At 41.0% G+C, this 22,839-nt stretch overlaps 1 protein-coding gene across 1 annotated transcript in view; it reads right to left on the minus strand.

The window, feature by feature from the left end:
- Nucleotides 1-20,783, minus strand: part of BLMH (bleomycin hydrolase) — a 41,927-nt gene extending 21,144 nt beyond the window's left edge. The window contains exons 1-9 of the mRNA XM_052657419.1: nt 20,596-20,783; nt 20,095-20,313; nt 16,284-16,393; nt 15,262-15,403; nt 14,053-14,141; nt 12,448-12,540; nt 2,129-2,284; nt 866-1,024; nt 678-745 (exon numbers count right to left, since the gene is read on the minus strand). Coding sequence (XP_052513379.1) covers nt 678-745; nt 866-1,024; nt 2,129-2,284; nt 12,448-12,540; nt 14,053-14,141; nt 15,262-15,403; nt 16,284-16,393; nt 20,095-20,313; nt 20,596-20,608 — 1,049 coding nt within the window. The 5' untranslated portion in view covers nt 20,609-20,783. The remainder of the gene's footprint in view (nt 1-677; nt 746-865; nt 1,025-2,128; nt 2,285-12,447; nt 12,541-14,052; nt 14,142-15,261; nt 15,404-16,283; nt 16,394-20,094; nt 20,314-20,595) is intronic.
- Nucleotides 20,784-22,839: the final 2,056 nt, after the last annotated feature.

Consider the following 22,839-nt stretch of genomic DNA (forward strand, 5'->3'; position numbering starts at 1 on the left):
AATACACTTAACAGATTTACACATTAATCAATTTTTTTTTAAACTGTCTTCCTCAAGGAGAAATATTGTATTATATCCCTTATATGTGGAATCTAAAAAGAAATGATACAAATTAACTTACTTACAAAGCTGAAAGAGACTCAAAGACTCAGAGGAAGGACTTGTGGTTACCAGGGGAGAAGGACCAGTTAGGAAGTTTGGGATGGACATGAATATATTGCTGCATTTAAAATGAATAACCAACAAGGACCTACGGTACAGCACAGGGAACTCTGCTCAGTGTTATGTGGCAGCCTGGATGGGAGGGGAGTTTGGGAGAGAATGATACGTGCATATGTATGGTTGAGTCCCTTCACTGTTCACCTGAAACTGCCACAACATTGTTAATCAAAATAAAAAGTTTTAAAAAAAGTTTCTTCCTCAAGTAGCATGACTTTTTAGGAGCATCCAACAATTTCAACTCAGATATGATCTTGACTTCCCAGGTTAGAGCATATAAATATGTGGCGTTCCAGCGTTTCAGCTATGAATCCTCAAACTCTACAAAATGGAAAGAAAAAGGCCCACCCTCAGGCTTAATCTCTGAATGAACCTCAGCTGAGTCACTTCGTACCAAGAGTGTACGCCAACAGCCACAACCCACAAATAATTTTCTATTTTAAATTTCTTGTACTCACACATTCATGTCACTGAGGCCCAGTTTGCCACTGAAGTGTTTCCCAACATCACAGCCAAACCATACAGCCTAGAAACAGAGGAAAGAGGAAGACAGAATGTCAACATATGTCCTATCTTCCTATTCCACCAAAGATCTGGAAGAAGAGACTTTAACTCTGTATGTAGAAGACACAGAAACAATACCAACCTCTCCATCTTTGATGGAGGCAGCAACCATCTTTTTCAAGAAGTCAATGGGTTGGTTGTTATACAGAGTTTTTCTCCCTCCAACCATATTGCTTAAATAGTCCACTGTGTAAAGTTTGCTGTATTTGTGCTGAGGCCGAGGGTCATTCACTAAACAAATCTAGGAGATCAAGAATATGTTGATCAGAACATAACACCAGGAATATCAAGACAGAGACCTCCCCTCCAAGTTCATATATTTATATCAAGCTTATCACCTCTGCCTACAAGAATAAGCATTACGAACACACTGTTAAATAACCAAGAAACAAAAGGTGGCAGAGTCCTGTTGAGAGAGGTCCCTGTATATTCTATTTAGTTGAAGGGAGACATTTGGGAACCGCATCACCATTTTTCCTATTGGCAAAAGTCACCCCAAAACTAGTTTTAAAGAATTATGTGCACCAAGTAAGGCAAAATGATGATTCAGGAGCCCATCATTACAAGACCCCTGCTCCCAAGTTTCAAGACAGGCTCAATGCCTGGTACTATAGTTGAATTGGGACTCCAATGATAAAACAAAGCCATTTGCTTTTAAGAGGGTGAAGTGAAAAGTGAAGGTGTTAGTCACTCAGTTATGTCCAACTCTTTGCAACTCCATGAACTGTAGCTCGCCAAACTCCTCTCTCCATGGAATTCTCCAGGCTAAGAATACTGGAGTGGGTAGCCATTTCCTTCTCCAGGGGATCTTCCCAGGGATTTCCCAGGACCCATGGATCAAATCCTGCATTACAGGCAGATTCTTTACCATCTGAGCCACCAGTAAAGCCCTTTAAGAGGGTCAAGATGCCAACAAGGAAGGGAAGACTGGCACCTGCTAGGCAGGTGGAAGTTAGTGGGAAAAATCGGGCTGAGATACTGCTCCTTTCCACGAAAGAGTCCCCAGAGGCCCACAGCACAGTGATGCTCTGAACCCATGGTAAGAAATGCCCAATAGGCTTTTACTGTCTTTGCACCGGAGAATGACTCAGGGCCCAGATAAGGGGAGCTGATGGGAATTAAACTGAATGTGGACCCACAGTTAGAGAAGTCTCGAGGAGGAATACTGGGAATCCTGAGTGGCCAACTGAACTGGTATATAAAATACTTCAGAAGAAGAGGAAAAACTTGGTTTAGTGTCTTGTTGGATGACCATGCATATTAACCTTGGAATTGGATACTCTTTCTTGTTGTCAACAGGTATTTGAAAATAAAAAGCCAGTGGCTGCCATCGCCCGTTTCTAACCTTATCTTCCATGTTGAAGAGTGGCTTGACATGTTGCCTGTAAAACTTCAAGGGTGTTATAGGGCCAATCTTTTGATAGTTTTTATCTTTGTCTCGATACTCCCAGGTGAATGTCTCTGGTGGATTACCCAAACAGATGCACACCACTCTGAATATCTGGAAAAAAGGAGGACAGATGAGCAATGGCTAGAGGGAAGCAGTATTTTTACCTCTTTTCTTTAAGTTTCAAGCTTGGCGAACACAAGAAATCAGAGGCTATATTCAAGTCAGAGATTTCACAGGAAACTTAATATTGCTCCAAAAACTGGAAGGTTGATGTTCAGGATTTGGTATCAGCAAACTTCTGAGTTCTCAAATAAACACTCAGAACAATACAATTCTGAAATGTTAATATTTAGTGCTTTGTATTTGCCCTGCAAGTCAAACTTCCTTAGCCAAGAAATCACTCACCACTGATCCACAGCAAGATCTGGGTTGCTGCTGATTGTATTTCAAGTGACAAATAATTACATACATTTTATAAATAGATTTCCTTCCCTTTATGCTTCCAGGTTTTGCTTTGATTGTGACAGGGGTCTCTACTCCCAGAAAAGTCACTAACTTTTTGGTGGAGTTTAGATGACAATGTCTATCTAAAGTAATACCAGAACGAGGATACACGGAGTAGAAAGGTACCATTTCTGGGGTTGAGACTGTGACATACTCTCTAATGATGTCACAAAACCTTCAAGTTGGCATCATTACAATCCAAGGATACATTTTATATTATTTTCATCTTACAGAACGACAGAAGTATAGAGACATACCCTGTATAAGGTCAGAGCACAGAAGTACTTTCTCTTCTGTATCAAATTTCCTTTACTTTTGAAAAAATATACACTATGATCTGCCTCTTCTTTCTCCACCCCAGTCACCACCCTGATCCAGTCTCATCACTTACCACCTGCAGTATTTGCTCCTTACATTTGAATATTCCACTACAGTTAGAAGAAATGGATCCTGAGTGTGACTGTTTTGTGCTACCCATTATATATCTGCTAGGTTAACTTAATTCTCATAGAACTCTCTCAAGGTGTAATTTCCCTCTTCCTCCCTCCTCCAAAAGACTCAAAGAAATTAAGCAATCTACTTAAGATCACATCGCTAGTAACTGGCAGAATCATGATCTGAAGTCACACACTGTCCAAAAAAAAAAAAACAACACTAAAGTATTGCTGCACCGGTTCAGGGTTTAAAACAAAAAAGGAAATACTGTCTACTGTGCTGTACCACAATCCATGTCTCTCAGTCTTCTCAACAAAAATGGTAGATACTATTCACATTTGACAGATAAAGAAACCAAGGTTCAGGAAAATAAATAGCTTGACTTAAGTCCTAAAGCCAGTAAATTGCAAAAATCAGGCCTCAAAAAAGCCTTGGGACAGATACCCTGATAAGCAAGGTTCAAACTTCTTCTTTGAACCAAAGCTAGAAAATTAGAAATAGGCCTGCCTATGACTTCAGGCCTATAATTAAGGATAAAAAGACTCTTATGTCATATGGAAGACAGAGCCTGATTCTACCACCTTAACAGAAACACATCAACCTACAGATGAAGGTATGTGTGCCTTTCATTTTATGTTTGTTTTCCAAGAGAGGGTCTTCCTTTACTAGGATCTGCTTTATGTCTTATGAGCCTGAAAGGCTGGTCCTTCACCCACCACCCTCCCTTTCTAAAGTTATGTATTTCTTTTTGGCCGTGCTGGGTCCTCGCTGCTCCGTGGGCTTTTCTCCAGCTGTGGAAAGCAGGGGCTACTGTCTAGCTGTGGTGTTTGGGCTTCTCACTGCAGTGGACTCTCCTGTTGTGCAGCATGGGCACATGGGCTTCGGTAGGTGCAGCCTCCGGGCTCTAGAACAACTCAGAAGTTGTGGCATACAGGCTTAGCTGCTGTGTGGCATGTGGGATCTTCCCAGACCAGGGATCAAACCCATGTCTCCTGCACTGGCAGGCAGAATCTTTACCACAGAGCCACCAGGGAGGCCCACCTGCCTCTCTTTTAACATATCATTCTCAGGCTAGTTTCTAATACAGAAAAGCAGCAGCCGGGCATCACATGAGCAACTGTAATTGAGCTAATCTAGCCATGGATTAAAGAGCTCTTTTTGAGATTCCTAAGGACCGGACAGTCATTTTGTATTTCCTCAGCACCAAGGCCACAAGTGGTAATTTTCATTATGAGGACCCTGCCACTGGTTAACCATGGTCAAGACACTTAAAGTGTATAATATGTTTAACAAAGGAAGGCTTTATAGGCTTAAATGATGTGTATTTTCAACTAATAATCATTGTCACATGTGTATGAACATTTTGTACGGGGTCATTTTAATTAATTCTCAGTCATCCACTTGGTTTACCCAGTTCAGTTAGGCCCTGGAGAAAAAATGGGGGAGACTAGGGCTAGGCCTAATGAAGATTAAGTAAGTGAACTTCCGATTACTTTTAAACACATTCTAAATATAAATATGAGTGTTTTACACTATGATTTACATATACCTTATTGGGCATCTGACTCCCTCTCTGGTAAAAAGTGTGAAATCATTCCTTCCTTCTCATCAAAAATGCACTAAAGGCAACCCACTCCAGTATTCGTGCCTGGAAAATCCCATGGACAGGGGAGCCTGGCAGGCTACAGTCCATGGAGGTCACAAAGAATTGAACATGACTGAGCAACTTCCCTTTCTTTTCTGATATTTCTAAAATAGTCAACAAGGCCCTACTGTCTAACACAGGGAACTCTACTCAACACTCTGGAAGAAGCTATCTGGGAGCAGAGTCCAAAAACAAGTAGATGTACTCCTATCTGTAACTGAATCGATGCCAAAACAAATGCAACTTTGTTAATCAACTGTACTGCATTAGAAACTAAAAATTAAATGAAGATATCAGTAAAAGGGAAAAAAAAATGCACTGAAGGAAATCTGCATTTTAGCTATCTAAATGAATTCTATAATTCATCTTTTTTGGAACAAAAATATTTATGCCTTACTGCATATATTTTTTAAAGCTGAATTTTTATCAAAGATATATACAAGGGATGAATGAGGATAAGGGTGACATCTCTCTCTTATATTTTGATAAAACTGTAATCTGAGACAATGTTGCTTTGTTTTATATTATTTGTTTACCATGACAATAAATTATCCAAAGCCATTCACATTCAAGTTAGTTTAAAACACTTTGGAAGGAACATTTGGCTCCAAGTCAACTAACAATAGTGAAACAAGCTCTAATTTTAAAAAATTATCTGAATTATAATCTCCAGGGCCCATGATACTTCAATTCTTGATAAGAGACTCTGCTGTTCTGAAAAACTATTCCTTGTTCCCAAAATACAAAGCTGGCAGTAAGCTTTGGGTATCTGAGACTGCTCTCTGGTGGACAACTCGGGAGTTGTTATCTGTTTCTCACAAGATGAAGTTGACATTCAGGAAAATAAAAGACACTGGACATTGAAAAAAGTCTTCATACAGAACTGAATACTGGTGAATAATAGAACCCGAAAAGCAATGGAAAAAAGACAAAAGACACAGAAAGCATGAAATACAGGACACAGGGAAAGAAAGTATGGACCCCAATTTAAAGACAAATGATGTTGGACAGAGTCAATTCCCATCCTCATGGCTAAACTGGAAGACAGACACCAAGTAAGAGGAGGAAGGCAGGATGCAATAGCTGAGAGTCAGTCATGAAAGCTTAGAAGGGTGAGAGTTTAAAGCCAGCTACAGGCAGACACAGAATGGAGGAAACCATAGTAATTAGAAATGTTACTGGCTTGGCCAAAAAGTTCGTCTGGGTTTTTCCATAGGATGTTATGAAAAACCTGAATGAACTTTCTGTTCAACCCAGAAGAATGGGAAGGTAGTGCAATGGTTAACAACCAAGCTACCTGCAATGGAGCAAAACTGGTAATGCTGAGAGTTCAGTGCCTGGTACCACAGAAGGAGGAACAGAATCTTGGAATCGTCATTTGTACTTACAATACTGGATTGTCCAGTAAAGTCTGAAGCACTGCAGAAATGTGACTTCCTTCTATTGTAAAAACACAAAGCTACAGTGCCATTAAGAAATCATCTACTCTGACCTTTTAGTTTCACTGATGGAGAAATCAGGTTCAAAGGTAAAGTGACCTATTGATCACGGAGGAGAATGACTGCCAGGACACAGAAATGGTCACAGAAAATAGCCGAACTTTGGAGAAGGTTCGGTGCCGAGGGTAAATGAGCCAGTCACATGAGAAGAGTGGAGACCTTGGTGACTGCTGACAATGCAGAGAAAGGGGAGAGGAGACAGCTCTCTACTGCTTTCTGATGGGGAATGAAAGAAAGGCAGGGATCTGCTTTAAAAACAAAACTCCTACTTGTGCCAGCAAAAGCAAGTGGAGGAGGAGAAATTTCCTGGAGGCATTAGATATATTTTAGGGCAGGGAAAGACACAAAAACCTACACTTAAGAGGTGTGTGCCTTTCTGTGATGTTAAAGAAAATGAGCTCACAAGGATGATAACTAAGAGTCAAATGATTACCTTCAGATATAAGAAGATAAACAGTGAGCTAGCCATTGGGGGATTTAAGCTGAGGAGTGATGTGGCTTAATTTTCGTTTTAAAAAAGATGTCACCCTGGCTGTTTTGAGAACGCATGGTAAAACAGCGGGAGAGGAAGAAGGGAGACCAGTGTGGAGGCTATTGTTCTGTAGATGAGATATGGTAGTGGTTCCCACTTTTAGAGTCTGTTTAGATCAAAGAAATAGTGAGAAATTCAGACTCTCCAGCTCCACCCAGATCTACTGAGTCAATCTGCACTTTAACAAGATCCCCAAGGGATTTGACTGTAAAGTTTGAAAGCGCTACGTTAAGCACATTTACTCTTTCCCTCCTCCCAAATTCTGCTTCTTCAATTATTACTTCTCTCATTTACACTGCTATCCCTGACCACATACAGGTTCCCTCATAATCACTCAAAGCCTTCTCTCCCTTACCTGGAAACCTTCCATTTATATCACCCCAAATCCTCCCTCTTCCTTGTCCTCCACATTGGCAGGTCCTGTTATCCTCACTTTGAAGATACACCACCCTCAAATATATCCACTTCTCTTCATCCTTATTTTCATCCATCTAGTGGGAACCACTACCATATCTCATCTACAGAACAATAGCCTCCACGCTGGTCTCCCTTCTTCCTCTCCCGCTGTTTTACCATGCGTTCTCAAAACAGCCAGGGTGACATCTTTTTTAAAACGAAAATTAAGCCACATCACTCCTCAGCTTAAATCCCCCAGTGGCTAGCTCACTGTAGATATTCTTATATTTTTGATGTTTATGCTAAGTGAAATAAGTCAGACAGAAATACTGTATGACATCACTTATATGTGAAATCTAAAAAATACAGCAAACTAATGAATATAACAAAAAAGCAACAGACTCACAGATACAGAGAAAAACTAGTGGTTAACTGTATGTGGGGGAAGGGGTGATATAACGATTGGAGAGTGGGGGCTACAAACTAATAATGGCTGTAAGACAAGCTCAAGGATGTACTGTACAAAAGGAGGTTATAGCCAGTATCTTCTAATAACTGTAAATGGAAAGTAACCTTTAAAGCTTGTGTATACTCGATGACATAAAGCAAGATCCGCTATGACCCACCTCCTAGAGTAATGGAAATAAACACAAAAGTAAACAAGTGGAAACTGATTAAACTTAAAAGCTTTTGCACAGCAAAGGAGCCTATAAACAAGGTGAAAAGACAACCCTCAGAATGGGGTTAAATAATAGCAAATGAAACAACTGACGAAGTTTAATTTCCAAAATATACAAGCAGCTCATACAATTCAATGCCAGAAAAACAAACAACCCAATCAAAAAGTGGGAAAAAGATCTAAACAGACATTTCTCCAAAGCAGACATACAGATGGCTAACAAACATGTGAAAAGATGCTCAACATCGCTCATTATTAGAGAAATGCAAATCAAAACTACAATGAGATATAACCTCACACCAGTCAGAATGGCCATCATCAAAAAGTCTACAAACAATAAATGCTGGAGAAGGTGTGCACTGTTGGTGGGAATGTAAATTGATACAGCCACTATGGAAGACAGTATGTAGATTTCTTAAAAAACTAGGAATAAAACCAACATATGACCCAGCTTCCCTGGTGGCTCAGATGGTAAAGCGTCTGCCTATAATGTGGGAGACCTGGGTTTGATCCCTGGGTCGGGAAGATCCTTTGGAGAAGGAAATGGCAGCCCACTCCAGTACTCTTGCCTGGAAAATCCCATGGACGGAGGAGCCTGGCAAGCTACAGTCCATGGGGTCGCAAAGAGTCAGACACAACTGAGCGACTTCACTTTCACTTTCTTTCATGACCCAGCAATCCCAATCCTAGGCATATACCCCGAGGAAACCAAAACTGAAAAAGACATGTATATCTCATTGTTCACTGCAGCACTATTTACAATAGCTAGAACATGGAAGCAACCTAGATGTCCATCGACAGATGAATGGATAAAGAAGTTGTGGTATATATACACAATGGAATATTACTCAGCCATAAAAAGGAATGCACGTGAGTCAATTCTAATGAGGTGGATGAACCTAGAACCTATTATACAGAGTGAAGTAAGTCAGAGAGAGAAAGATAAATATTGTATTCTAATACATATATATGGAATCTGGAAAAGTGGTACTGAAGAATTTATTTCCAGGGCAGCAATGGAGAAACAGACACAGAGAATAGACTTATGGACATGGGGAGAGGGGAGGAGAGGGTGAGATGTATGGAAAGAGTAACATGGAAATCTACATTACCATATGTAAAATAGATAGCCAACAGGAATTTGCTGTACGGCTCAGGAAACTCAAACAGGGGCTCTGTATCAACCTAGAGGGGTGGGATAGGAAGGGAGATGGGAGGGAGGTTCAAAAGGGAGGGGATATATGTATACCTATGGCTGAGTCATGTTGAGGTTTGACAGAAAACAACAAAATTCTGTAGTTATCCTTCAATTAAAACATAATTTTAAAAAAAAGCTTGCATATAAAAAAAACTATAGGCACTAGAGAAACACAAAGAAAATGAAAAAATGAACTTATTAACAGTGCATAGGATCCTTTCTTTAAGCTAAATTTTATATGATCTTAAATGAAAAAAAAGTACTTAAGGAAAAGTATCAGAGAATTAGCAGTGATAACCTCTGGATCACAAGGACTTTCTATGTCATCCTGCCCTGGGTTAGTTAGTACATAATTTCTTATATTTACAAAAGTTTAAAAGTACAAGCCTTATTCATGTTCCTGGTATAACACACTCAAAAGCCTCTAATGTGCAACAAGGCAGAATGATTAGCAAATGTAATTCAAATATATTATATGCTTCAAACTAAGAAGTTAACTGTTCAGTTGAAAAAATAAAAGAAACAGGTATCCCTCCAGAAGAAAGGAAGAAAGATAAAAAGAAAGAGATACCTAGGTGTGTGCTGTGCTGTGGTCAGTCAATTCACTTATGTCTGACTCTTTCTGACCCCAGGGACTGTGGCCCACCAGGCTCCTTTGTCCATGGGATTCTCCAGGCAAGAATACTGGAGTGGGTAGCCATTCCTGTTTCTAGGGGACCTTCCCAACCCAAGGATCGAACCCGAGTCACCTGCATCACAGAGGCAGATTTTTTACCCACTGAGCCACCAGGGAAGCCGCCTTAGAAAGAATGCCTTTAGCATAAACACATCTCATTCAAAGCTATGGGAACTTCATGGCTGTTGATTCAAGTCATCATTTTGAGGTGCCTACAAGGCTAGGCAAATCACAGGTACTAATTTGTGGCTTTAAAACCACAACTAGACTCTTCATTACCAGAAGAGTCAGGTTCACTAATGAGAAGTCATCTAGGGAACTGTAAAAATCTAAAGACCTACCACACAGAATTCTGTAGTCAACAGTTTACAGAGAATCATTAAGTAAATAATCCTATAAAACATTTATACTCAGGACTTGGCAAGGTGGTGTCTTACTTTTTCCAAGGTTAGGAAAGGAGAGAAAAGATATGTAGAATATATCTGCCCTCTTAGCAGCTAATCGCAGGCTCAGATAATGGACTTTAGATACATCATTTAAAAGATCATTAAAGCAAATATCTTAAGTCAATAGGATGTTTGTGATCTGCAATAAGTACCATCTGAGACTATTTCCATTAACTCTTTACAGACCCTTCCTCCCTACCCCCTATACCCCACCATCTTAGTATAATCATAAAGGCAAATTATGCAAGAGACATGGCCTTAAGAAGAGAGATCATTCTAAGGAAGAAACAAGAAAACTACCATTTACTGGACAACTGCTATATACCAGGCACTAGAACTTACACTCAGATATTTAATTCTTTATGTGATCCCCACAAAAATCCAATGAGGAATGCATTTTAAACTCAAAACTGAATCTGAGACAGGTTAAGTATTTTATCCAAGATCACAGAGCTGTTAAGTGATAAAGGTGAAACCCATGTCCTACTCCAAAGCCTATTTCTTTTACTACAGATACCTTTCTTAACAAAGAACACTTAAGGAGTAGAGAGAGAAGTAAATATGAGACAATTTAAATGTATCAGGCAAAATTACACCTCTGTATTCAACCACTGAACAATATTTAAGAAACTAAATTTTATCAAGCCCAGGGATGGGGGAGCCTGGTGGGCTGCCGTCCATGGGGTCGCACAGAGTCGGATACGACTGAAGCGACTTAGCAGCAGAGGCTGTAGAGGCATTAAAGAAACAGGAGAATATGAAATAGTTTAAATGTATCAGGCAAAATGACACCTCTGTATTCAGCCACTGAACAGTATTTAAGAAACTAAATTGTATCAAGCGAGAGGGTAGGGGCATTACACATGAACAAATTGAGACCTGACAGTGTGAGGAACCTATCCCAGGTCACATGGCTGTTAAATAATGAGAAGGCGAGATGGTCTGACCTCAGAGACCATGCTCAGGACTACACTCTGCAGCCTCTCTAAAATTTAAAGGAAAGCACGAGTGAAGCATTAATGTTGTCCACTGTAGTAAAACAAAAAAAATTTAGACCATTTTAATTCCACAAAAATAGTCCTGAAAGAACTGTTAGTTGAATGATTTTGAGTAATGGGTCCACTAGATCAAAAACATAAATATTTGTACTTTTCTTAAAGCAATTTCACAGTTTTATACCTATTCATTTGGATTATGGATAGTATTAAATGTCATCATTGATGTAATTACATAATAAAGATTTTTAACTGCCTTGATAATAAATATTGCACCCTGTTCTTTGTTTAATGCTCTTTAAAGTTTTCCAAAATGTCTTCACATACATTGTTTTAACCACTATAACCATGAATAGTTTCCCATTTTTATTGCTACAGAATAAAGCCAAAGATCTGGCATCTACCTAAGATCCCTCACAGCTCTGCCTTTCTAGCTTAATTTGCTACCAAACACACTCACAAAAAGTTATGTTTCAGGTACTCTGTTGTCTGAAGATTTCACCTTTGTTCATGCCACTGTACATGCAAGTCCTGTGTCTGGAACGGTTTTCCCAGTTTTCTACCTGGTAAATCTCTACAGCTCTTTCAAGAACTGGTTCAAATATCTGTCCCATGAAACCTTCAGTTCACTGACTTATTTGCTCCCTCCTCTATGACCACCAAGTCCTTTTTTATACATCTCCTGCAAAGGATTTATTATAATTATTCCTGTGTTGTTTTTTTTTACCAAGGGATTGAGCTCCTTGAGAGTAGAGACTCTTTCTCATCTCTATATTCCCAGTGCCGAACTCCTAGCAAGTATTCAATATTTATGAAATGAATAAAGAATGAAATTATACAGAATCCTAAACTGGGAAACAGCAGATTCAAGTACAAGTCCCGTGTGTATGTATACTCAGTTGTTCAGTTGTGTCCAACACTTTGTGACCCCACAGACTGTAGACCACCAGGCTCCTCTGTCCAGGGAATTTTCCTGACAAGAATAATGGAGTGGCTTGCCCTTTCCTCCTCTCAGTGATTTTCTGACCCAAAGATCAAAACAGTGTCTCCTACATCAGCATGTTGATTCCTTACTGCTGAGCCACCTGGGAATCCCACAAGTCCTATACTAAACTGCAAAGTTTATACCTCAGCCTTTTTAGCTGTAAAATTAAATAATTTTCAATTCAATGTTAATGACAATGACCATGCTTCCTAATCAATTTAACAGACAGGAACATTCTCAGAGTTCTTTAAAAGGGTCACAAAAAATCCAGTAATTGTTATTACCTCCTCCATCATGGAGTCCTGTGTGGCTGAGATTTCTTCTTTGGTTGCACCACTGTGTACCAGGTTCCGCAGTCGTATGCAGAATTCTCTCATCTATGACAGAAACTTATTTAGCATTCCAACAGTTACCCAAATTCAACTGTAAAGGAGACTAACAGACCAACGCTAGCTCCGTTTTGAAGTATTAACTCAGTCAAGACCCAGGGCAAAGTTCATAGAAGCAAATGTTTTCCCCAACAACTCCACTTACACATAGACAGAAAAACTTTCTCCATAAGGAGAAAAGACATGGATGAGTCCCCTAAAATACTAGATGGAACTGCTTCTGCTCTGCAACTGATGGTACCCTTTGTGTTGTGTCTGGGAATGGGGAAAACATGTGATTTCAAAATGCCTATCACGAAAAAACGGGAGACAAGTTGATTATGCCACTAATTCACTCTAATAGGTTTTAATTTAGAATCTTCCTGGTTGTCTATTTCTTCTCTGTAAAATCATTATGATCCTGGCTATGCCAAACCCCAATATACTTTTCATTTTTGTTGTTTTCAATTTTGGGAGATGCCTAAGATAAACGTGAGTCATAAACCTAGCCACAGGGCTAAAGAGGATCTTGTTCCCACCTGAAATGGAATCCAATGCCTTACTAATAATGATCTTTCAGCCTGTGGATAATACTCCCCAGAGTTTCCTGAGTGGAAAATAACCTACTTCTCATACTGGGGAAACACATTTTACAGTTTATTTTAAAATGTAGTCTTTCTTCCAGGGATGACAAATCCAATTTTCAGCCTCATAGATCAAGACAGCAGATTTGGGCAACTCCCAGTTCTTAAAAAAGAAATCTGGCAGGCAGAGCAGCATCCCTGTAGGATTCACAGTCCTCCCTGGGAAAATGGGTTACGTAGAGAAGACAGAATGATTCATTAAGATAACTGAGGCAATAAAAAGCAGTTAAGGGACTACATCAAATGTTTTAGTGAGTGGATAAACTACACTTGAGGTAGTTTGGGGAAGCCTAAGAACTCTGCCTCGTCTTTAAGGAGGTCTTCCTTAGGTGTTTGGTTTTACTAGACCATAAAGCTGTCCCAGTCTGCCTCCACTAGAACCAAGTGAGAGGCACAGTACCCCATGTGCTTGTCCCACACTGAGAATGGGGCTTTCATTCCTCAGCACTCCTAAGAAAGAATTAAAACCAACAGAAATAAAAGTGGGATATTTTTAAAGAGAAGAAAAAAATCACTCTACTAATCACCATTATTTTTAAAAAATAATTATTTTTTTATTTGGGCTGTACTAGGTCTTTGATGCGGTGGGTGGGCTTATTAGTTGCCCCACAGCACATGGGACCTTAGTTCCATGACCAGGGATCAAACCCTTGCCCCTGCATTAGAAGGTGGATTTTTAACCACTGGACCACCAGGGAACTCCCATTAGTTACTTTTAAAGTTAATATGCAGCTACACTGCCATGGATGGACAATGAGTAGCTATCTTATATATAGCCTGTGTACACTGCAATGCCCAGGAATGTCCCGGGAAAATCAGTTAGGAGTTCTAAGGTAAACACATTACATGCAATCCCGCCCTGCTCTGTATGTTGTACCTTGTGATTCAGAATATCATTCATCCTTCTGGTTGCCTCTGTCGTGTAAGTTTCAGGGAAGCACTTCTTAGGGATAACACCATATTTTTCTAAAAGAAAACAAATTTTAATGTTCCATAAAGTAAACGTAAATTCCAAGTGTCAGAAATTTGGACAAAAACAGCTATTGCTTTTAAAAATAGGCCATATTTTGCTAGTCTATCGGTGACTGCAGCCATGAAGTTAAAAGACACTTGCTCCTTGGAAGGAAAGCTATGACAAACCTAGACAGAGTTATTAAAAAGCAGAGACATTACTTTACCAAGGTCTGTATCGTCAAAGCTACAATTTTTTGAGTAGTCGTGTATGGATGTGAGAGTTGGACCATAAAAGGGGCTGAGTGCCAAAGAATTGATGCTTTCAAATTGTGGTGCTGGAGAAGAGTCTTAGAGAGTCCCTTGGATAGCAAGGAGATCAAACCAGGAAATCAATCTTAAATATTAACTGGAAGGACTGATGCTAAAGCTGAAGCTCTAATACTCTGGCTACCTGATGACAAGAGCCAACTCACTGGAAAAGACTCTGATGCTGGGAAAGATTGAGGGCAAGAGAAAGGGGCGACAAAGGATGAGATGGTTGGATGGCATCACCAACTCAATGGACATGAATGTGAGCAAACTCCAGGAGATAGTAAACAGGGGAGCCTAGTGTGCTGCAGTCCATAGGGTCACAAAGAAACAGACATGACAACAAAACCAAAACCCAGAAAACTGAACAATCTCATGATATTATTAAACAGGTCATTTAATCTGCATATTTATCCATCCATCTTGGAATTATGTTTTTAGTCTAACACACTTTGCAAAGTACTCAATATGAGGGAGTTTCCCCTAAAGACAATTTTTTGCAAGAGGATATTTTCAAACAGTTGCAGTTTTCAATGTGTTTCTTGATTACATCAATAGATAAGAGAGAAACTTTTTCATAGAAAGTTAGTTATACTTAATACATTTTCTTCTCTAAACTTTAAAGTACCTATCTCTTTACCTCCAATTTAAGAAAGGTACTTACTAGGTAAGAACATGAGATAAAGGTTCTTAGAGCTAACTGTATACCCTTCTGGGGACCAGTTCTACACTATACTTAAACACCAAAGAAATGGCCTACACTGAACTACAGAGCCTTGTTCAATGAAGCTGGGTTTCAGTTCTCTTACAGAAAGGCTCTTACCAACAATATTGACAAGCATATCCCATTGTCCTCCATCATTGGCAGGATTCATAAGCAAATACTGCACCAGCCTACCATCCTCAGGCTCCTTTTTCTGAGCTGTGTCCACAAAAGCATTTAGGAAGAAATAACAGCGTTCAACCTAAAGTAAGAGAAGTTAAATAAAATTAAAGGAGAAAAGAGCTAATATCTTTAAAGGCATTAGCGACAGAATAGGAGTCCTGGAACTACTACAGACCTGACAGAGTAGGTATTTTTAAACTAAAGTTGACATCTAAATAGCACCGTCTCTGGGACTTCCCTGGTGGTTCAGTAGTTAAGACTCTATGCTTCCACTGTTGGAGGCATGGGTCTGATCCCTGGTTGGGGAAAAGAATCTGCTTGGAATGAAGGAGACACAGGAGTTACAAGTAGCTAAGATCCCACATGCTGCACAGTGTGGCCAAAAAACAAAAAAAAAAAAGAGAAATATCTGGCTTCATAAGAATATGTGAAGGATTTTCTTTTAATGTATGTACACATTTTAATAGTTTATCCTGAACAAGGCAGTGCTTTATTCTGAAACAAAAATCTGATACTTAGACCCTTCAATCAATAAATATCTAACAGACACATACAATGTACCCTTTAAAGATTTTCTTTAAAAAAAGGAATAAAATTATTTACTGTTTTTCAGACAAGTACTACCCAGAGAAAGGGAATTAGGTCCTAGAAAGACAAATGACCTACATAAAGATGCTAAAAGGAGAAATTATTGAAAACAAAAAGTTTTAAATAAGAAAGACACAAGGAAGTAGTAAGGTAAGTCATCAGACTTATTATTTCATTGCCAAAAAGCCACCTACCAACCCAGTGGTTCTGCCTTTGAAAAGAATCAATTTTTGATACTTTGGAAATCAGAACAAACGGTGTCACACCTATAACGGAAGGCAGACGACAACTGAAAAAGCAAGAAATGAAGAAACAGTCCCTACCAAAGCTGATGCTGATACAAAAAGACTCTTGAAAAATCAGTTCCATACCTTGTCCCAGAAAAAGAGGTAAGACTGACTAAATTCAAATTCTTCAATATTGAATCTTCTCATGAATGGAAGTCTCATAACATTCAGACAAGAAAAGATCCAGCATCGCCCTAAAAGGAGAAAGCAAATCAAGAAATTAGGGTGAGTGTTCACATAGATTACACTGTTCTAATTGTATTTCCCAACACTGAATATATGACATCTTGGACAATTTAAGACCAATCAAAAAGCAGAAAGATACAAAAACAAGAAAGGTAGTTTCTTTTTGACTATTTGTAATATATATACAAAGTTTTATATCCTTAATATATTTTTAAAAATCTCTTTACATATCACATAAAAAATCAATTACAAATCACCTAAGAAAATTAGAAAAAGAAATATTGATAGGGAAATATGAGTAGAGATCATGAATAACTAATTTAATAGTCAAAAAAGACACAAATAGCCAAGAAACATTTTTTTTAAAGTCCATCGTATGATACTTGTTAAGTGGGGAAGCATTATTTTATAATTAATAACACCCAGTATTGGCAAGGACCCAGAAACATGGCATTCTTACACACCTTGGATAAGAATCTAAACAGGTAAAAAATATCTGAAGGCAATTTGGCAGTATATGGCAAAAGTCTCAAAAAGATCCTACCCTTTAATCTGGAATACACAGTATACACCTCAATATAAGGTGACCCTAACATAAGTCAATCCCCACGCCTCCAAGGAGAAATTTTTTTTAAGTTATTTAGTTAACCGGATTATATGAACACTGAAAAATATAGATGAAATAGTAACTACCTATTTAACCTAATATCTAACTTAGTAGCTTAAATATATATTTAAAATCATGTCACTACAATAAATGGACATAGAAGCACTGCGTTTTCCACATTCACAGGTCATTGTCACACTGTTCCACACTCTTCACAGGCATCTTGGCATCAGTGCCTTTGCCATCATGTTGTTGCTGTTCAGTCGCTCAGTTGTGTCCAACTCTTTGTGACCCCATGGACTGCAGCACACCAGGATTCCCTGTCCTTCACCATCTCCCGAAGCTTGCTCAAACTCATGTCCATTGAGTCAGTGATGCCATCCAACCATCTCATCCTCTGTCATCCCCTCTCCTCCCACCTTCAATCTTCCCCAGCATTATGGTCTCTTTGCTTTCAATGAGTCAGCTCTTCGTATTAGGTGGCTAGAGTATTGGAGCTTCAGCTTTAGCATCAGTCCTTCCAATGCATAGTTAGGGTTGATTTCCTTTAGGATTGACTGGTTGGATCTCCCTTGCAGTCCAAGGGACTCTTAAGAGTCTTCTCCGACACCACAGTTCAAAACCATCAATTCTTTGGCACTCAGCCTTCTTTATGGTCCAACTTTCACATCCATACATGACTACTGGAAAAACCATAGCTTTGACTATATGGACCTTTGTCAGCCAAGTAATGTCTCTGCTGTTTAATACACTGTCTGGGTTTGTCATAGCTTTTTCTTTTAATCAGAACACATTATCTTCCTTCCATCTACTATTTTTGAGACAGCAATGTTTTGAATCCATGCGTAAAGCTGGCTCTAAAAATGTTATGCTACCCCTCAAGCATATAATCATATTCTTCATTTGTCCTATAAGTGGAAACCACAAACTCCACAATGTCACCATCTTCTGTAACGACTTAAGTGATCTTTGTGCTTCAGTCATGTTCGACTCTGTGATTCCATGGACTGTAGCCTGCCAGGCTCCTCCGTCTATGGGATTCTCCAGGCAAGAATACTGGAGTGGGTTACCATGCCCTCCTCCAGAGGATCTTCCCTACCCAGGGATCAAACCCATATCCCTTATGTCTCCTGCATTAGCAGGCAGGTTCTTTACCACTAGCACACATACCGTGTTTTTCAAAATCACTTATGACTTAGCATACATAAATTACTAATGACTCAGTTACCTCTCTCATACATACAATATTATTTCCTAGTGAGGAAATCTAGATGAACTGTTAATGTGAAAACTGCATGAAAATAAACTACATAGCTCATGTGCTATGTATATCTTTTCTAAGTAAAAGTGACACCACAGAATATATGAGACCTGATTTGTGGCAGATGCACATTTCCAGGCTCTTCCCTAAGAGGTCACTGCAATTCAACACCATGTAAGACCACTGTGACATTACTAATTGAATAATCTGTGGCCTGACAGGCCACACCACCCCAAGCATTTTCTGATGACAAAACATTAATTATTGCAAGGTCATAATTTTTTCCTTAGAATTTAAAAATCAACTTTACTGAGGTATAATTTATATACAATAAAATACATCTACACCATAAATGTACACTTTTGAGTTTTGGCTGGCTTCAAACAAGCACTGATCTGCTTTCTGCCAAAATAAATAGACTGGGAGAAGTTTTTAAATGGATAGGCAGGCTACAGTCCATGGGGTTGCAAAGAATCAGACACAACTGAGCAACTAACATACACAGGCTTTAAAAAGTTCTTTTAGTATAATTCTGCTGTGAGAATGTCCTCCTTATTTAGGTTCCTAGATAACCCATCTTTCACTGTAGCTGTCCTTCTTGTGGTGCCAGACTGTAGAACAAGAGCTCTTGACCGGCAAGGCACACAAACTGGTCTCTGAGTGAGAACTGAGCCTTTAGCACATTTGTTCAGTTCAGTTCAGCTGCTCAGTTGTGTCTGACTCTGCGACCCCATGAATCGCAGCACGCCAGGCCTCCCTGTCCATCACCAACTCCCGGAGTTCACCCAAACTCATGTGCATCGAGTCGGTGATGCCATCCAGCCATCTCATCCTCTGTCATCCCCTTCTCCTCCTGCCCCCAATTCCTCCCAGCATCAGGGTCTTTTCCAATGAGTCAACTCTTCGCATGAGATAGCCAAAGTATTGGAGCTTCAGCTTCAGCATCAGTCCTTCCAATGAACACACAGGACTGGTCTCCTTTAGGATGGACTGGTTGGATCTCCTCGCAGTCCAAGGGACTCGCAAGAGTCTTCTCCAGCGCCACAGATCAAAAGCATCAATTCTTCAGTGCTCAGCTTTCTTCACAGTCCAACTCTAGATGATGCTTTGAAAGTGCTGCACTCAATATGCCAGCAAATTTTGGAAAACTCAGCAGTGGCCACAGGATTGGAAAAGGTCAGTTTTCATTTGTTCAAGTTGCAACTAAAATGCATGCTTAAAAACATTTGATGATGTTTTGATGCAATTACGTTGTGTCTTTTCCATCCCACACATGGCCTTCAGGGCAACATGGAGGAGTTCTCTAGGGTATGAATATTTTTACATGTTTCTTTTTTAAATTTTTGGCTACACTGGGTCTTAGTTGAGGAGCAGGGTTCAACAGTTGTGGCACAAAGGCTTAGCTGCTCCCAGGCATGTGGGATCTTCACAGACCAGGGATGGAACCCGGGAGCCCTGCATTGACAGATTCCTATCCACTGCTCCACCAGGGAAGTCTCATTTTTGCATGCTTTGTACCAAGAAAAAGTATCTCCAAGATTCGGGCTGCAATCACATAGCTTCAGGACAGAGTATCCGTGAAGTACATTTAAACAGATGACCTTGGACTAGTCAGTCACTTGAGTGCTCAAATCAAATACACCAAGGAGCCACAGAGCAGCAAAACAAGTCAGAATGTAGCTTCCTCAGGCCTGCCTGTATCAGTGTCTATTCTCTTAAGAATTTATCCCAAGTTCTCTCCATCCAACCTCTGCTCCCTTTAAGACTGTTCTTAGGTAGGACGCCACAATGGTATGCTCTCAAGAGTCAAGGGACGTGTATAAGAAGTTTGAAGACCTCACCTGAACTCTTCTGGTTGGTGACGGGCTTGCCTTCCTGATGCACGGCGTGCTGGAACACATGCTGAGTACCCTGGACCGTGGCCCTCTTCAGACAGATGTCCAGCAGGTCGTGAGTAGTGCCGACATTCTGGGCCAGTACGAACTGAGGGTCGGAATTCAGTTTCTGAAGCAGAGCCGCTACCTTCTCCGAATTCAGTCCTGCTGGAATACCTGATGGGACTGTAACATCAAAAAGAGGCTGAGGAGGACTCATCTCCTACACTCGGACTCCAACTTGGTAAGAGCATCCCGCTGTGACCATAGAGCAGCGAAGCCCTTCCCCGGCGTCCTCGCCCACGAAGCTGCCTCCCTCCAGGCCTCTCCAGCCCACCCAGAAAGCTCCATCCCCGCCGTCGCCCGGGGTCCCAGCCCCGGCCCTTCCCCGCCACCCGCCCTCCGGGACGCAGCGGAGCCCCGAGAGGGCCCCCGGCAGAGCCTCGGCAGGGAGGAGCGGCGCCTCACCCGCTCCGTTCATGGCGTCCACGCTGCCCGGCGAGGGAACGGTAGTTTCGGGGTCCTCAGGCCGGGGCCGGGACGGCACAGCGCTTCGCAGCCTGGGCAGCCGACCTGCCTCTCGCACCCGGAGCGCCGGAAAGAGGAAACCGGCTCGGTGGCGGCGGAGGGCGAGAGAAACGGGGTCCGCGGAGGGACAAAACTCCCCCCACGCGTTGCTGAGTCAGCGCCGTCGGGGCTGGCCCCGCCCAGGGGAGGGCGAGGGGGCGGGCCGAGGGGGCGAGCTGCTGACGCGCTCCGAGCCCCAACCACCCGCGGGTCCCCCCGCGGTTCCGGCCCACGTGGGCCGCTGTGATTACGCTTCTCGACCCCCGGGGCGTCCTCCTAGGATCCGGTCAGCCCCGAGGCGGAAACCTTATAGAGGTTTCATGCTGGGCCTCGGAGGCCGAATACACTAGCACTGTGGATTGATCCCCCCGTTAAACCTTTTCAGAGGCCAAAAGAGGGCTCCAGGCTGTGGAGCGGGCTGAGGAGTCGCATAATTAAACACTGGGTTTAGGTTGAGTTGACTGTCACAAAAATAAACCCAAAGGCGCTTCCAATAGGTCTCCTTTGCTGACCGGTCACTGCAATTTCAGTGGCAACTTGTTGCTTTGATTCTAGTAGAACCACATTTTTATGTTTGAGGGGAAATTGGAATCAAGCTCGTCCCTACCCTCAGTAGCTACCACGGTTCTACAAGCATCCAATTGCTCATTTTGAGGAAATACTCATTCTAGGCTTCATAGCGTCGGTGAGAGTGTCCTACCTAGACCAGAAAGTACCGTGGGGTTTAACTAAGGATGATGACAGAAGTCAGTCTGATTCACCTATACTGTTTTGCTCGGCTCTCTACAAAACCTACAAATGAGCGGGTTTTCATCCCCAAACTTGCAGGATAACTGAGAGGTTTAGCAAGGTTTTGAGATAGTGAAGTCATTCTTTTTTGTTTTTCATGCTCTAAAATCTCAAACCTTAGTGAGATGTTGGGATGGGACCCATAGGTGATAAAACAATATATATTGATCTTTCTACCACTGAAGAAACTGCTTAGTTTCTTAGAATGGTGTGAGTGTTTGGTGGAACCTGGAATCTAGGTCCTAGATTGAAAATCTCTGATTCCTAGAAACTCTAATATCTGGGGAAAACCATACTCAGACACCAATCAGTCATTTGAGAAATCACAGCCTCTATATCCCTGGAAAGACCTGGCTAAAGTTTGGGAATATGACATAGCAACTGTCTCCAGTAGGGCCCATGGACTATCTCATTCTGAGATTCTTCTGATGTCTGAAGAAAAGGAATAGGTTGAAAATTATACTGAGAGCAGTCATTGGTCCTTTCACAAAGTGATGTTCAAGCGTCATGCCCAATTCAACTCATGAAATTTTATTCAATATCTACCATGTACAGGTACTAGGCAAGCTGCTGATGATATGGAGATGAACAAGCTTAAACTTGCCCTTCAGAAACACAAAATGTAGTAAAAAAGAGAAAAATTACTTCTAGACAGTTCATACTAATACGCCCATAGTGCTAGAAGCTGTGAGAAAGGGGCTGTTAATTAGAACCAGAGGTGCCTGAAAAAAAGGGTCCCTTGTGAGCATAGTCTTAAAGAGTGGATGATGGAATCTCATAGGGGAAAACACAGAGGAAGGGCATGCAAGACACCACCAAATGCAGGGGCACTAAAGCAAGTGGGAAAATCACTTTCAAGAAACTGATTCCATAGTCTGTTGTGGTTAAGATCAGGGAAGGTGCTAGGATCAGGGACAACGTGTAGGAAGGACTGGAAAAGTTGGTTTGGGCCAGAATATCAAAGATTTTATTTGCCATTCCTGCATATCTAGACTTTGTCTTATGGTAAACTAGAAGCCAACATCAGTTTTTTAATAAGGGAGCAATATGCTCATTTCTGGGCTTCCCAGGTGGCTCAGCAGTAAGAGAATCTGCTTGCAGTGCAGGAGATGTAAGAGATGTAGGTTCAGTCCCTGGGTCAGGAAGATCCTCTGGAGAAGGCCACAGCAACGCACTCCAGATTTCTTGCCTGGAGAATCCCATGTACAGAGGAGCCTGGCAGGCTACATACAGTGCACAGGGCCACAGTGTCAGTCACAGCTGAAGCATCTGAGCATGCATGCTCATTTCTATGTAAAGAAGGAAACACAGGGATTTCCTGGTGATCCAATGGCTAAGACTCCCCATTCCCAATGC

This window comes from Budorcas taxicolor, chromosome 19 (assembly GCF_023091745.1).
Source record: "Budorcas taxicolor isolate Tak-1 chromosome 19, Takin1.1, whole genome shotgun sequence".
NCBI lineage: Eukaryota > Metazoa > Chordata > Mammalia > Artiodactyla > Bovidae > Budorcas > Budorcas taxicolor.